Raw genomic sequence first — 15349 nt, forward strand, 5'->3', positions numbered from 1 at the left:
GCCGGACTTCGCTGAAAGGGTACGGTGTAGAAATTTTCTGCGCATAATATTCAAATTTCTTTTTTTCCAAAATATTGAACCCGCTAGAGGGGGGTGCGCATTATACATGGGTGCGCACTATACTCAAGAAAATACGGTATACAATTGAGATGAGGAGATGTGGTATTTATGGTACATCAAATTATGTTGCAAGCATCAAGTGAATAAGTTATTTTGCAATTTGAGTAAACAAAGCCCATTTTCTATTAAAGACAGAGAAGTCGTTATTTCTACGTGCAATATAATATTCAACGTCATAGATACTTCTTATTGTGTTCTTAAAAGCAACAAAGTCAACATTTTCATTCTTAATACACTGGACAAAGATAAATCTTTTAGCAGCTACAATCAAGTGGTTAATTAATACATAAGAGGTGCCAAAGAGGAGCTCGTTGTCAGTTATAAGGATTTTTCTATGCAAGATATGAGTCAAGTAAATACAGAAATCTGACCAGAAATTCTTAACACGACATTCAATATAAACATGAAAAACATTTTCTTTGTGAGTATGACACAAAGAACACTCATCGTTATCAATAAGTTTCATTCTTAATAACTCACGTTTAGTAAATATTACTTTATGAATAAATCTAAACTGGAAATCCCTGAGTTTTGTGTCCCTTAGCCCATGGCAATATACGCTGAATATTTGTTTCCATAGAAAAGAACATCCTAGCTGATTTTCCCATTTCAAACAAGATTTAGGGAGAGGGAGGGAATTCCCTATCAGTTTATTATAAAAAACTTTTGTTCCTTTAATAGAATGTGTAAGATCGTAAATCCAAGGAGATACTGTGAGATTAGAAGAGGAATGTAGATTTTTATCAATATTTTGTCTCCAACTTCTTGGAATATTAAAAAACATACGGTTATAGTCGAGAAAATGTCCTTTAAGATCAGAAAGTTGTAAACGTGGGAAAGGGATCCATCCTTTTTCATCATACAAGTCTTTTATCGTAACTATACCTTTTTTAAACCAGTCATTAAAAATTAATACTGGATCTCTAAAATAATGATTTAACCATATGGGTTGGGAAGCAATTTCTGCTTTTTCTAAGTCTTCAAAGTCATATGAATGCATAAAGACTTAAGTCACTCCAGGCTATAAGGGTATCTTTCCAGAAAGGATTTACAATTTCCCGATTCTTGTGCAAACTGGCACCTAAAGTGTAGATATGAGCCAGCTGAAAACTAGCAAGGTCATAATTAATGTTTTTTTCCGCAATATCTTTTTAAACATGAAATTTTCAAACTGATATAAATTTCGGTACATCAGTCATTTTCAATCCACCTTGACAGTAATTCTTTTTCAAATAATCCCTCTTAATCTTATCTCTTTTGCCACTCCAAATAAAGTTAAAAAGAATTCTATTCAATTGATCAATAAAAGCTTTTGATGGATTTGGGAGAGCGGAAAAAATATGTACAAGGGTGGGGAGTCTAATTAAAGTCTTAACAACTGTTATTTTACCTATCAAAGTCAAATTACGTTTTTTCCATTTGCTTATAATACCATAGATATTATCCAGGCGTTGTTTAGTGTTGATTACCCAAAGGTCCTTTAAGTCAACATTAAAACATATGCCCAAAACTTCAAAGTTGCCATCATGCCAATCTAGCTTTAAGTTAGGACAAAATCGGACTTTACTACCAGCCATACCGCCTATCCATATTGCTTTGGTTTTTTCAAAGTTCATTTTTAATCCTGAGATTTTGTTAAAAGTTTCAAGTGTATCCATGGCTGATTTTAATGATTTTTCCGAGCCATCTAAAAAGAGTTGGGTGTCGTCAGCATATTGGCCCAATGTGTGTTCAATATCGTGTAGAAGTATACCTTTTACATATTCATTATTACGAATCATGATACCGAGAATTTCAGCTACGAAAAGAAAAAAAATAGGGGGAAATTGGGTCACCCTGTCTACAACCACTTTCATTCATAAAAAATTCAGAGAGGTGGCCATTTTGGACAATACAAGAAGAGGCATTAGATATGAGTATATGTATCCATTTAATCATATTTGGCCCAAAGCCAAATTTTTCCAGAACAAGGAAAATAAAATCTTTATTCACGGTGTCGAACGCTTTCTCAAAATCAATGAGTATCAACATACCTTTTTTGTCAAGTCTCTTAGTTTCAAAAATGATATCGTAAAGTAATCTAGTATTTTCACTTAAACATCTCCCAGGGATAAATCCTGATTGATTACAATGAATTAATATGTTTAAAGATTGCTTGATTCTGTTAGTAATACAAGAGCTTAAAATCTTATATACAGCATTTAATAAAGTAATGGGACGCTAATTTTTTAATCTTTTTCTATCTTTATTTGCTTTTGGAATGCAAGTAATCACGCCCCAGTTCATAGTAGAAGTCAAAGAGTTAGAGTGATAAGCGTGATTAAAGTATCTCCATATCCAGACTCTTAAATCTTTCCAGAAAAATTTAAAGAAGTCAATTAGGAAGCCATCAGGACCTGGGCTCTTATTATTTTTCATTGCAAGTGTAGCTTTACCAATTTCGTTTAAGGATAACGGCTGTTCAAAAGCCTTTTGCATATCATTCTCTAGTTTTGGAATTGGAATATTGTTTAACATCAGGCTTGGATCAGTATCCACTGAACTATTTTTTTGGTACAAGTTTCTATAAAATAATTGTTGTTCTTTAATGATGAGAGTTGTATCATTCAGTACCTCACCATCATTATTGATCAAGGAGGAGATGATATTTTTTGTAAAAATTCTATTTTCAAGACGACAAAAGTATTTAGTTGGTTTCTCTCCCTCCTCATACCATTGTAGTCTCTTATTAAAAGCATTCATCTTGCTTTCTTCTTCTTTAATTTTTTCATAATCCTTTTTTGATTCAGATAACTTACTTAAAACTTCTTCAGAAATATTTTGTAAATCCTCTCTAATTTTATTTTCATATTGGTTTATTTCTTTTTCTAAATCACCCAATTTCTTTCCTCTTTTCTTTTTCAAATATGAGGAAAAAGAGATTGTTTTACCTCGCAAATTCATTAAAAAGATTTCCAAGAATAGGGAATCAGGTATATTCAGTTTTAAATCCAAATCATCAAAAGGAGCAGAAGGTCTGATCTAAAAGATGGATGAAAATATTGTTGTTTTGTTTCTAGCTTTTTGGTTGTTAATATTTTTATAATTTTCCAGATCTAGAGATTGATCAAGAATGAGGTTCCAATCCCCACAAATTATATATATAATCGATTCATTATCAAGTCCATCAATGGCATTAAAGATATCATGATAAAATTTTGGGAGATCAGAATTAGGTCCATATATAGTAGCTAAGGTCAATCTTATTCCCTTAATGGTTATATCAGCAATTATAAAATTTCCACCATCATCTTTCATAACCTTATGAATAGACATTTCGATGGAATTAAAGAGAATAGCCACCCCTCGGGCATTAGACTTGAAGGAGTGAAGTTGTTGCTGTAGCTGTCGGTGGTGTTGCTGTAGATATCAAACAATAGTTATCATTGTGAATAATTCTAAGAATACCACCTCTATCACATCAGTGCCATAAATTCCTGTTTATGCTGAGAACCACACTATAAATCATTAGAATTTTTAAACAGACGTCCACTACACTGCCAACATATCCATAGTTGTGAGGGAAACCCTATCCCTTGCCAGAGGCGCCCCTGCGCATGCGCAAGGCGGGAATCTAGTCACTTCTTTCAACCCATACTCTCATCAACTAGATGCAGATATTTGGGGAGGTGGGAGGGATTAATTCCTGATGTGATAGAGGTGGTATTCTTAGAATTATTCACAATGATAACTATATTGTTTGATAATTCTTGTGAATACCTCACCTCTATCACATCAGTGCCAGTATACACCAGAGGGACCGGCGGGTTCTGGTATCTAGCATCCCTTAGATATGTGGCTAGTGGAGTGGTAAAACCAAGGATTATATGCCAAAAGGGGTCTTAAAACGGATGTGTCTAATAGTCTACTTACAAGACTTAGACGTATAGAATTTTCAAGGCGTCATGTGAAGGATATATACATGTATATTTCCTTGTGTTACTTAGACATTTAGTGACGTCGCTTCCTGTGATGACGTCATCTGTGACGTCACTTTCGGTGATGATGTCATCTGTGACGTCACTTCCGGTGTCACTATTCTCCCGTATCACTTATGACGTGGTTTACCGTTATGCCCTTTTGGATAGTGATATTTAACGTATCTTAACGTTTCTCCGGTGTGATGACTCCTATGACGTCACTTCCGGTGGTAGTACATTGACGTTCCTATCATGTAGATTACCGTATATCACTTAATCCTTCGATCTCTGATTTCAGTGTTGTCATTTGCCCTGTTTTACTAACTCAATAGTGCAATCCGGTAACAAAATACTACAACTTACCCTGAGTTCATGAGGTACTTCTGAAATCTTCACCCCCCCCCCTTCTTTTTTCCCTTCCTGGAAGAGGGAGGGAACAGGTTACTTGGTGACTATCACCTGGGCAGCCACCAAGGGCCCCAGATGTATAGTCCATTTAGATCGGTCTGTATGTCTCGTAAGTAAAAGTTTGAAAAAGTGTTGTGGGACTTCCACTGGCAGCTGGCCACGATTTGTTTGATGGATGCAGTATTCCATGTGGCTAGGCTTGTTGCCAGTGCTCTGATTTCGTGAGGTCTGCAGCTACCCCAAATCGGAGTGGAGATTTGCGCCATTTTATCGCTATCTGTGATAACTGTTTTTAGCCATCCCGCTACAGTGCCCTTTGCGATGTATTTTCTGACGAGGGCTTGCAAGAGATAAATAGGCGTTTTCTCTGCTTTCTGTGGGGTTGAGTCGCTGTGATAAAATATCTCAAGGCTCTTATGGGGCAAAGCAATTTATCCGGGAAGTCCACACTTTTTACTTAGGGCTGATATTGTGTATTGCCTGTGTCCGAGTGGGCCGAAGGTTGACGACTGGTTTTTGGCAATAAATTCAGGGAGCGATCTGAACGACACTGCTTTCCATTCTTTGGTATGAGTTACAGTGGAGATATCAATAGCGTGTAGTTCTGACACGCGAGCCGCCGTAGCCATGGCTAAGAGAAAAGCAGTTTTCTTGGAGACTGATAGTAATGTTGCACTACTCATGGGTTCATACAGTGCTTTCATCAATGCTGACAACACTATAGATAGATCCCATTTAGGGAAAGTACGTGGTACTTTTATATCTTCCAGGGCAAAAGACTTCATAAGTCGATTTAGTACTGGATGGGTACCTATCCTTCGATAGTGCCGTGTCATAATTTCTTGTCATTTCTGAGATGGAGCAAGAAATCGGCTACTATAGGTATCGTTATATCTCCATGTAACTGTTTTCCTCTTCTCCATTCGAGGAACTTGTCCCATCTGTTATTGTATAATGCAGATGAGGCTGGTCTCCATGAGCTAGCCACTCTTCGTGCAGCTGATTTAGAGTAACCGGCTGCTTGCATCTTATGCGAGATAACTTCCAAGCGTGAAGATGGAGGTTGTCAAGGCGGCCGTAAAATATGTCCGTCTTTGGTTGTCTCAATAGGTCGTGACGTACTGGGAGTTTCAGAGGTACTTCTACCAGGAGTTGTAGAAGTCTCGGAAACCAAGTCCTTTTGGGCCAAGCCGGGGCTATGAGGATTATGACACAGTCCGTTTCCTCTATTTTCTTCAGTACTCTGTCTAGGAGAGCCCATGGGGGAAATGCGTAAGCAAACATTCCCTTCCAATCCATGGAGAGCGCATCGACTTGGAGTGCTAGTGGGTCTGGTACCGGGCTGACGTAGACTGGTAGCTTGTTGTTGAGACATGTGGCGAATAGATCTAGGTTTGGAGTGTCCCATATCTGGGTTATCCACTTGAACACCTACTATCTTGTTCTTCCGGGATAGGTAATCTGCTAGTATATTTAGCTTGCCCGGAATGTGTCTTACTTCGATCTTGCAACTCACTGAGTCTACCAAGGCATATAAACGTGTAACCTCCTTCAGTAAAGGCTGAGATCTTGTGCCTCCTTGGTGCTGTATGTAAGCGACCATGGTTGAGTTGTCTGTAGCGATCTTCACTGACGAGTGGTGTAGACGATCTAGCCAAGCTGTTAATGCTAGATATATCGCTCTCATTTCTAGACAATTGATGTGCAACTCTTTCTCTTGGGAGGACCATTTCCCTTGAATGGTGACATCGTCCATATGGGCACCCCAACCCTCTCCTGATGCATCTGTGTAGAGTTGATGTAGGGGGGTGGGGTAGTTTAGTGGAATACCTGGCATGACATTTTGACAATTTAGCCACCAAAGGAGTTCTGAGATTCGAACTTGTGGGGGTTGGATTAGTGCTTCCAGCTCTAGGTTCTTGGTGGTGTTCATCCAAATCTGCAAAGACCGTAATTGTAGCCTGCCTCTGTAGGTTAGGTCTTGGATAGAGGTAAGCGTGCCTAGGCAAGACATCCACCACCTTCTCGACTTGACGGGCTGATCGAGTGCGCTTGTAATCATGTGCTGTACTCTTGCATATCTGTCCTCTGGGGGTGCGACTATGCCCTTGTCGAGAATAAAACTTGCGCCTATGTAGGTGATGGCCTGTGTGGGTACTAACTCTGATTTTTGAGAGTGAACCAGGAAACCTAAGTGTGTGAGAAGTTGGATGAGACACACTGTGTTTAGACTGAGTTGTGATTTGTCCTGATCGACCGATAGGAAATTGTCTATATATCCGTGAAGCCTTATGAGCTTTAGATGGGCGAAGCCAATGACGGGATTGGTGATCCTGGTGAATAACCATGGGGCGATGGATATGCCGAATGGTAGTACCCTGAACTGGTATCTCTGACCGTTGACAGCGAATCGTAGGTATCTACGATGACTTGGATGGATGGGGACGTGAAGATATGCATCTTGGAGATCTATGCTTATCATCCAATCTGCTTATCTTAGGGAATTCTTCAACTTCTTTATAGATTCCATCTGAAATGTGGGTGGTTTTTCCTGGTAATCTTTGTTCAGAGTTTTTAGGTCTATTATTAATCTCATCTCTGAAGAATTCTTCTTCGGTACCAGGAAAACTGGGGAGTAGAATCCGAGGGTGGTGTCTGACTCCTTTAGGGTGCTGATAGCGCCTTTTGTGAGTAATTTTTGTATGGCTATTTCTGCTGCGATTAGCTTTGGTCCTGATAGCTGGAATCGGGGTCCGGTAGGATGAATGACTAGTTTTGGTTGTTTTAAGAAGTGAAGTTTGTAGCCTCTTCTTATTACTTCGAGTAACCATTAGTCGTCTGTGATGGTCTCCCAGTTGTCTATGACTGCATAAGACGGCCCCCGACAGGTCCCTGAAGAGGATGAGATTTGAACTTGGGAAGTCTTGGGTCGATGTTTGTAAGATTGGCTAGTTCGACTGGATTTGGAGTAGACGTGTCCTTGGTCTTCCGTAATGCTAAATCGTTGTCCGTAGGGCAGGCAAAGTCCGTAGGATCTGGATGGGTCTGTAGATTTATGGTGAAGTCATCTCCGGAGGGGGCCCCTACGGGAACTGCCTCTTCCTCTGCCAAGTCCTCTCTGTGAAGTGGGAAAATCAACTTTGGAGCTCTTGTACCTGGGTTGATACGTTCTGTTTATCTGTGTAGAGGCTCGAAAAGAATCCCGGTTGGACTGTTCACGTCGGGGTCCAGGACTCCGTCGCTGGGGTCGAGTAACCGCCGGTTGTCTCTGTAACTTGGATGCTAATGAGATGGTGGATTCCTGAAATTTCTGGTTAGTTGACGAGATAATGGCTTCCTTCACTGACTTCAGTCTACCGTTGAAAACCTGCGATGACGTAATGGGCTGTGACATCATCTGGCGTCACATGATGAACTTGCTGTAGTAAGTGTCTTCTTAATTGCATGAGCAGAAACTGCGATGACATCCATACTTGAGCTGATAGGAGGTCTTCCTGCATCTTCAGTAAGTGGTCTAATGAGCTGTGGATAAATCCCGTCTTCTGACTAGTCATCTCCGTGGAAGTGTCAAAGGGAAGATCTTCGCTGGTTGCATGGGGGCATGACATGGCGAATACCAGCTGCTAACCAGATGATGTAAGAACTGGTATTAATCATTTGTCTATTGACATTATCTAAGCTCTTGATCTTGGACATATCAATGCGCATATTGGGGTTAGGTTTCTTAACCAGATCGAAGTAATCTTCATCAATGCTAGGCTGTAGTGTGAACGGATCATCATGTGTTTTGTAAGCAGATCTAATATAGATAGGCCTCAGTTTAGCACTAGGACCCGCTGAACAATTCAATTGATTTTCAGTTCTTTTGATGACGTCATCCAAATATGACGGAGGGGGAAGCGTGTGGAATGGTTCGGTCCCCTTATCGGGTCCCTCATATCCTGCACGTTCAATCAAGGGTTTAACGGGTGTACTGTCCTGATCTGGTTTTAAGGTGGGCATTAGTTCATAAAGTTCTGCTATGATGTCTCTAAGGGAGTAATTGTTTGATCTATAATCCTCCTCTATAGCAGTGTCCCCATAGCCTGAATACTCAGGTGTAGATCGGCACCCCCTACTCTGGCTGTGCTGTGAGTGGGTCGTATGGCTGAGGGTATCCTAATCCCAGTCGTCTGATTTACGACAAGCTGTGCGGGAATCACGTGATCTATAACTGTATGTTGATGTCATATTTCCCTCGCTTTCTTCGTCCGTATAACAGGACTGTGTGGCAGTATGAGAGGGTGCACGCTTAGGATTACTATCCTGATATGCACGAGCTTTGTCGGTGCGTCTATCATAGTGGCTTGACGGTGATTGGTGCGTATTTCTGTGCATACTTCGGTGTGAAGACCGTAATTCACGATGAGCCCTATGGTATGCGTGGTAGGGAGAAGATCTATGAGATTCTCGGTCTCTTAGTATAATTCTCCTACTGTCCTCATAGTCTGATTCAGCGTAACCTTGTACATGTCTGCTGTATGAGGGTGTACTGCCATATTCAGCCTTAGATCTCTGTTTACTCTCGTGATCAATCCCTGATTGGCCAGGCCGAGTTTGATTAACTGATTCTTTTAGATCTGAGATTTCTCGAGACATAGATTGCATGCGTGTGTCAATCATAACAGACATAGAATTTGTTATTCTTTCCGTGAACTCATTTACGTTAAAGGGGGAACGCGGCAGAGGGTGAAAATTGTTAGTTTCTGTCCAAACTCGATGATCGACCGTACCAGACGTTGCCGGATGCAAGTTAGAGGTACTTTCTGATTGACCGGTAAAATGCATCTGCTCCTCAACATTATAGGGAGAGTGGGATGAGCGATGGGGTCTCTTCTCCTCATAAGGTGAGACTTGCTTGTCACCCGCGTGATTAAGTTTTGCCGCCACGGGCTTAATCACTTGTTTTCTTGATGTAGATGCTCTAGTGACCTTTTAATAATCGGGATTTTTTATCCATGCCTCCGAGAGCTTGTCAAATTTTTCTTTTGACAGATGCTCGCAATAACTGCACCTTGACTTCTGTGTACAGCTGCTTTTCTTGCATGCGAGACATCTAGGCTGAGGATCCCCAGGAGCTTGGTGTTGTCCACAGCCCGAACAGACAGGTGTCTGCTTATGAGATGAAGATCTCATCCCACAACTTTTCTTAACTAATTACTTATTAGAGACTCCGATCTTCTATACCCCCGTTCTGCTTGTAGAACTGCTCTTTGCTTGTATCTATGAAGCTTGAGACGGATCTATCTAGTATGTGGAACTCAATCACGTGTTCGGATGTGCATCAGGACACACAGGAAAGAAGTGACTAGATTCCCGCATTGCGCATGGGCAGTGGCGCCTCTGGCAAGGGATAGGGTTTTCCTCACAACTATGGATATGTTGGCAGTGTAGTGGACGTCTGTTGAAAATTTATAAAAATTTATAGTTTGGTTCTCAGCATAAACAGGAATTTATGGCACTGATGTGATAGAGGTGAGGTATTCACAAGAATTTTTGTAGATCAGGCTGATAGTCGCGATATCTGTCACTCGGGTTGTAGTCACTGTGGGTCGCTGCCGCCATTATCTGTTGTGAGAGCTGTGCAGTGGGTGTAGTCAGTAAACATCGACGAAATCCAAATATTTTGGGCAGATCAGGGGTAGATAGTCTTCTGGGTGTATTTGCGATACTTATACTGTGTTTTTGGAGCAATTGCAGGGATACAAGGTTCTGATAACAAAAATTATTCAGGAGCGTTTTTCACACGGCTATACACTATCCGCCATCTTGTTTTGTATATGTTTTGAATCAAGAACACAAAACCTCAACCATCAAATCAGACAGCAAATCAGCCATCTCGGACCATATCAACAACTGTCCTAATCACAACATCAACTGTGACAACGTCCAACAACCTCTATGATTTCACTAAAAGAAAACTAACAGAAGCAGTCCACGTTCGCCGCCACAAGCCATCAGTCAACAGAGATCATGGCTACTTCATCCCATCCGCCTACTAACTCATTAAGCAATAATCACTTATCCTGTTTAATTGGCTTCCACCTATGTGTTCTCTGTCCATCGTGTTGTGACAGTATTATCCTTCTGTTGTAAACACTTACTCATGTTATCCCACTCATGTATGCAATTGTTGTTACTGTTAATCCTCCACCTACTATATATATTCTGTACAATGTCCCTCATCTAGTCTTGCTTGACAACGATATGAGGATCTATACCAAAACGTCACTTTTTACAGTATTAAAGAAGTTGTTATCCATAAATTGTGTCTACCTTGTCATCCGTCAACTTCTAAGTAATGCCTACAAAACAATTCAAATGTATAACTTCTTGTCACAATTTGGCTGAAATATTGCTGATGTGATGTTAAATTTGAACTCACTCACACACTCACTAAAGTTCAGATCATCTCTGGATAGTTGGTCATAGACAGAAAATTTCTCATGCTGAGCAATGATGATGGCAAGAGGTCTGATGTCAAGTGCAAGATAATGAAGAAAAGAAATGAAAGGAAATAATAACAAAGTAAACAAAACATCATAGAAGTGCACATCTACATACCTGTCCATGCAGCCTTAAATCCCTTTCTGTCATTAAAAGGACTCGTAGTAAACACAACACGGTAGTAGACAGCTGACTGGACAATGTAGCCCTTTCTGTCTCCATGTAGATAGGCAAGGAGGTTGTTGGAGGCATCATAAACCTGTAGTTTACAAATAGAGGTTTGAGTCCATTTTGCCTACATTCCTATTTGCCTACAAGGTAACTAACTGTAAGCAAAATCAGATTGAAAAACAGAACCCCACAAATTGAATTGAACATTAACATATTATGACTAATGCAACAAGAGGCCCATAGGGCCTGTATCGCTCACCTACATATTTACGCAATCATGACAAAATATACATTTGCATTGTACATGTATATAATACTGCAAATATTTTGTAATTTTGACTCAGCATTTAAAATGGGTGGATGGCAAATCTGACAGCATGAACATGCATTTCTCTTGGTACAAATGTAACATAAAGATCTGAACCGTTTCAATGTTATGATCCAGGATATATCATATTAAAGGTATAATTCTCTTTATAACAAACAAATGTATACAATGTATCTGTTTATTATAGGGTGGGGATAATATCAGTTTGCATGTTATGGTCAATGTTTTAACTCCTTCGGGAGTGCCGGACAAATGAACGGAAGGGCCAGTCCTGGTAGCATATGTGCATTCCTCTCATTATACTCTCAATTGTACATATGGTTACACAGTGCAGATCGTAACTGTGTCCAAGTTATAAACTCTTTATCCCCGCCCCTTAGTCCCTGGGGTTGGGGGTAGGGTTCAGCCCTTCCATTTTTCAAATTTGAATCACCTATTACCACCATTGGAGAATGCTTCCAACCAAATAGGGTTGATATCTTTCTCTTAGTTCCAGAGAAGAAGACGTTTAAAGCAATATGGCCAAAATACCCCTATTTGGCCCTGCCCCTCAGCCCCACCATTTGTACAATTTTGAATCCCCACCACCTAGGGATGCTTCCAATCAAATATGGTTGATATCTATCTCTTAGTTCCAGAGAAGAAGTCATTTAACCTTTTGGCCCCGACTGACCGATTTATCGGGCAGCATTAACCATGGCCCAGTACACGGCTGCCCGATAAATCGGGCAGCTACTGTCTAAGTCCCACACACGGCTGCCCGATAAATCTTATAGCAGCTGTGGTTCAATGTTCAGGTAATGTGATAAATTACTATTTAATAACTTAAATACTTAATTTTTGTTTCAAATCCTGAAAAAGAACAAAATAAATCTGATATTTGTGTTTTTACATGTGTTAACGAGTTTACCTAAGAGGCTGAAAGTGTATCATAAGTAATATGTGACATCAGTATAGAAAACAAAGTCAGTACCAAGAGTTGTAAACTTGTTTATTTGTTTACAGATCTGCATGAAGAGAATTTACCTGTAACACCTGGGATTACCTGTGCCGTCCAAGATGACAAGACCACAGTGTTATGTTAACCTTGTATCTGTGATTTATTTTTGTGATTTTAAATACAATTTGCGCCAAAATTCATTGTCTGTATTCATTTTTTTAGTGTTTTCAAGTTTTATTTCACTTGTAAACACCTGTAATTAGAAAATAACAAAGGTTAGAGACAATAACAACAAAGAATATTACAGTATACTTAATCCTCTTTACAATGGTATATGATAAATGTATATTAAAAGCAAGTTTCTGGTAGAAAAAGTGCATCAAAAATGATAGTGTGATTTTCCAATAATACTGCCAGGGAGGCCAGTGTGCAGGCCTTGTCAGTGTCAGGGCCTGCAGTGTTTCAAGGGACATAACTCTGGGGCAGCCAGGGATGAAAGAGTAAAAGCTCTGGAAGGCTAACGTCGAACCCATTCGACAGAGGTGTCCATTCCCATGCATCTAATGTTGAACCCATTAGACAGGCGAATAGCATAACGACACCCCATAATAAAACTCGCCATATCTATTTACCAAGAAGGCTTTGCGTGACATTTAAATTACGTATGACATGCATAAATGCTCAGCTTGCTCAATATCAAAACGTTCAGTCATTTATTTACCTCAAAAAGAAAATATCACGAGTTAAAAAAGTTTCGGCCAAACTTCTCGGCACACAACTACCAGAAACGGCCATTGTTGACTTTTGGCACTTCACGTTGAGCGGCATGCAGTCCGATATTTTCTTTATAATTTCATCATTTTTCCTATTCGATCATAATTTTTTGTTTGCTGACGAAAGGAAAACACTCATGTTCCTTTATTTCTAAAAATTAGCAAATTTCGGTGTAACTAATTGTAAACAAAAACAATCTGAATAGTAACATCATCGATTGGATGGACCTTGTATGATCATGGCAACGGCGGTAAACAAACAACTCCATATGCAGAGTTGTCCCGTTAGACTATTACAATCATGTTACATCTAACTTAATTTTCTAGAATTATTGACACGTATGTATAAATCTGTGTAAAAAGAATTTCATTTTTATAGAGTTTTCAAATGATTTTGTTTGATAAACTTTCCGACACATTGACAAGCCGACAAACGTCAGTGATACATTTGGGCGTGGCCTAACTCGCGATTTGTTGAGTTGAACAAAGTCAACAAACACTGCGAAAAATGACAAATATTGGATGATACGCAAAATCTGAACTCATATACATTCTAGGTAAACCATTCAATAGCAAAATAATGCAGTTTACGAGAAATAATCAAAGTACTTGCAATTTTAGCTATCATTTCTGAAACCGGAAGCACGTACCGCATGTGACACATGGAAGCAAAATATGCAAAAGTTGGTAAGCTGTCATAAAGAAATTCCGAAATAGATTCAAATTCAATAGAAATTACATAATTTTTATTTTTCGTCCAACTATTTACTATTTATTGATCTGGAGAGCAGTCTTCACTCCTATTTGTTTCATATTTCTTCGTGATTGTCGCCATCAAATGTGTAAGTCTAAATCCGAAACCGTAATGAATTTCATGCTCGATGATTTTAATTTTAAAATATTTTCTGAAAACGAACGCAACGGAGAGCGATATAACGTGTTGATATGCCTTAATAATAACAACATAAAATTGTTATTGGTTTAACATTACAAAAAGAACAATTTAAAATATTAAAGATGTTGTTGAAAACTTTCTGAGAACCTCCCGTCCTCTGAACCGATAAAATTTTGGTACACGACGAGGTAGTGTAAATATATATAGATTCTAGGCTCCTATATATCCCCAAAATACTTTGTGAATTTGTACCTAAGAAAATAAGACAATAGATCTATAATTATATTTATGTTTTCATGTAGATGAACAGGACCCGGTTGTATCAAACTTTAATGATGCATTAACGTGTCATTAAACCTTCATTAACTAATGCATCATTAAATCCAGTTGTACTAAGGTTTTAATGACGTCGTGGTGTCATTAGCGCGTCATTAACTTAATGAAGGTTCTGGGGCATCATTAGCGTGTCATTAAAAACAAACATGGCCGCGAACATATTGTTTGAACGCTTAGGACGCACAAGGAAAGACCGTGTTTTCAGAAAACGAACTCAACACCTCGAATCCATGAGCGATGAAGAAGTAAGGGCACGCTACCGTTTTGGGAAGGCAAGCATCAGATATATCTGCGATCTTGTGAGAGATGAATTACAGCCCAAATCTGCAAGATCGCACGCACTTAGTGTTGAACTACAGATAAATGTCGTCACTAGAAACTCAGCTAGTTTGAAATAAACATATTATTATAGCGCCAAATTTATAGCGGCAATCTTTACAATGAATGAAACGCACTTCTACGTGGGTCAGCTCACTGGTCTGTGCTGGTAAAGTCTTATGTGCAGCCTAATGATACCAACCTTGTAAATATATTTCACAACTGAAAGTAATGTAAATTCATGGATCCCTTTCACTTCACTCCAGAAAGATATGTTTTCAACTTGGCGTTGTCAGCCATGATCAATTTCATAAGGGGGAGTTACTCTAATGACTTAAACTAAATGTGTCGTGCACACTGAAGAGAACAGTTTTGCGTGTTCGATTCCGGCCAAAAGAACCTTTTAATTAATTAAAGCATGCACATCTTATATCAATAATTAACACTTTACTTAGTGAGACATAATGAAAACGCAGCCAAATAAATAACAAAGTGGATATAAGTATTATGGAAATATTTGAAAATTTGTCAAACCTATCATTAGCCTCTTTATAATCATTTTATCAGGTTCTAGTAGCCCTACGTTTCTTTGCAAGTGGAAGTTTCCTGCAAATC

General features: G+C 39.2%; 1 protein-coding gene across 1 annotated transcript in view; it reads right to left on the reverse strand.

The window, feature by feature from the left end:
- The window catches only part of LOC125372033, a 116227-nt gene that overhangs the window by 100753 nt on the left and 125 nt on the right, over positions 1-15349 (reverse strand). Inside the window, exon 2 of the mRNA XM_048380904.1 lies at positions 11091-11268. Coding sequence (XP_048236861.1) covers positions 11091-11268 — 178 coding nt within the window. The remainder of the gene's footprint in view (positions 1-11090; positions 11269-15349) is intronic.

This window comes from Haliotis rufescens, unplaced genomic scaffold (assembly GCF_023055435.1).
Source record: "Haliotis rufescens isolate VD_foot unplaced genomic scaffold, xgHalRufe1.0.p SCAF_34, whole genome shotgun sequence".
In the NCBI taxonomy this organism is placed as follows: domain Eukaryota; kingdom Metazoa; phylum Mollusca; class Gastropoda; order Lepetellida; family Haliotidae; genus Haliotis; species Haliotis rufescens.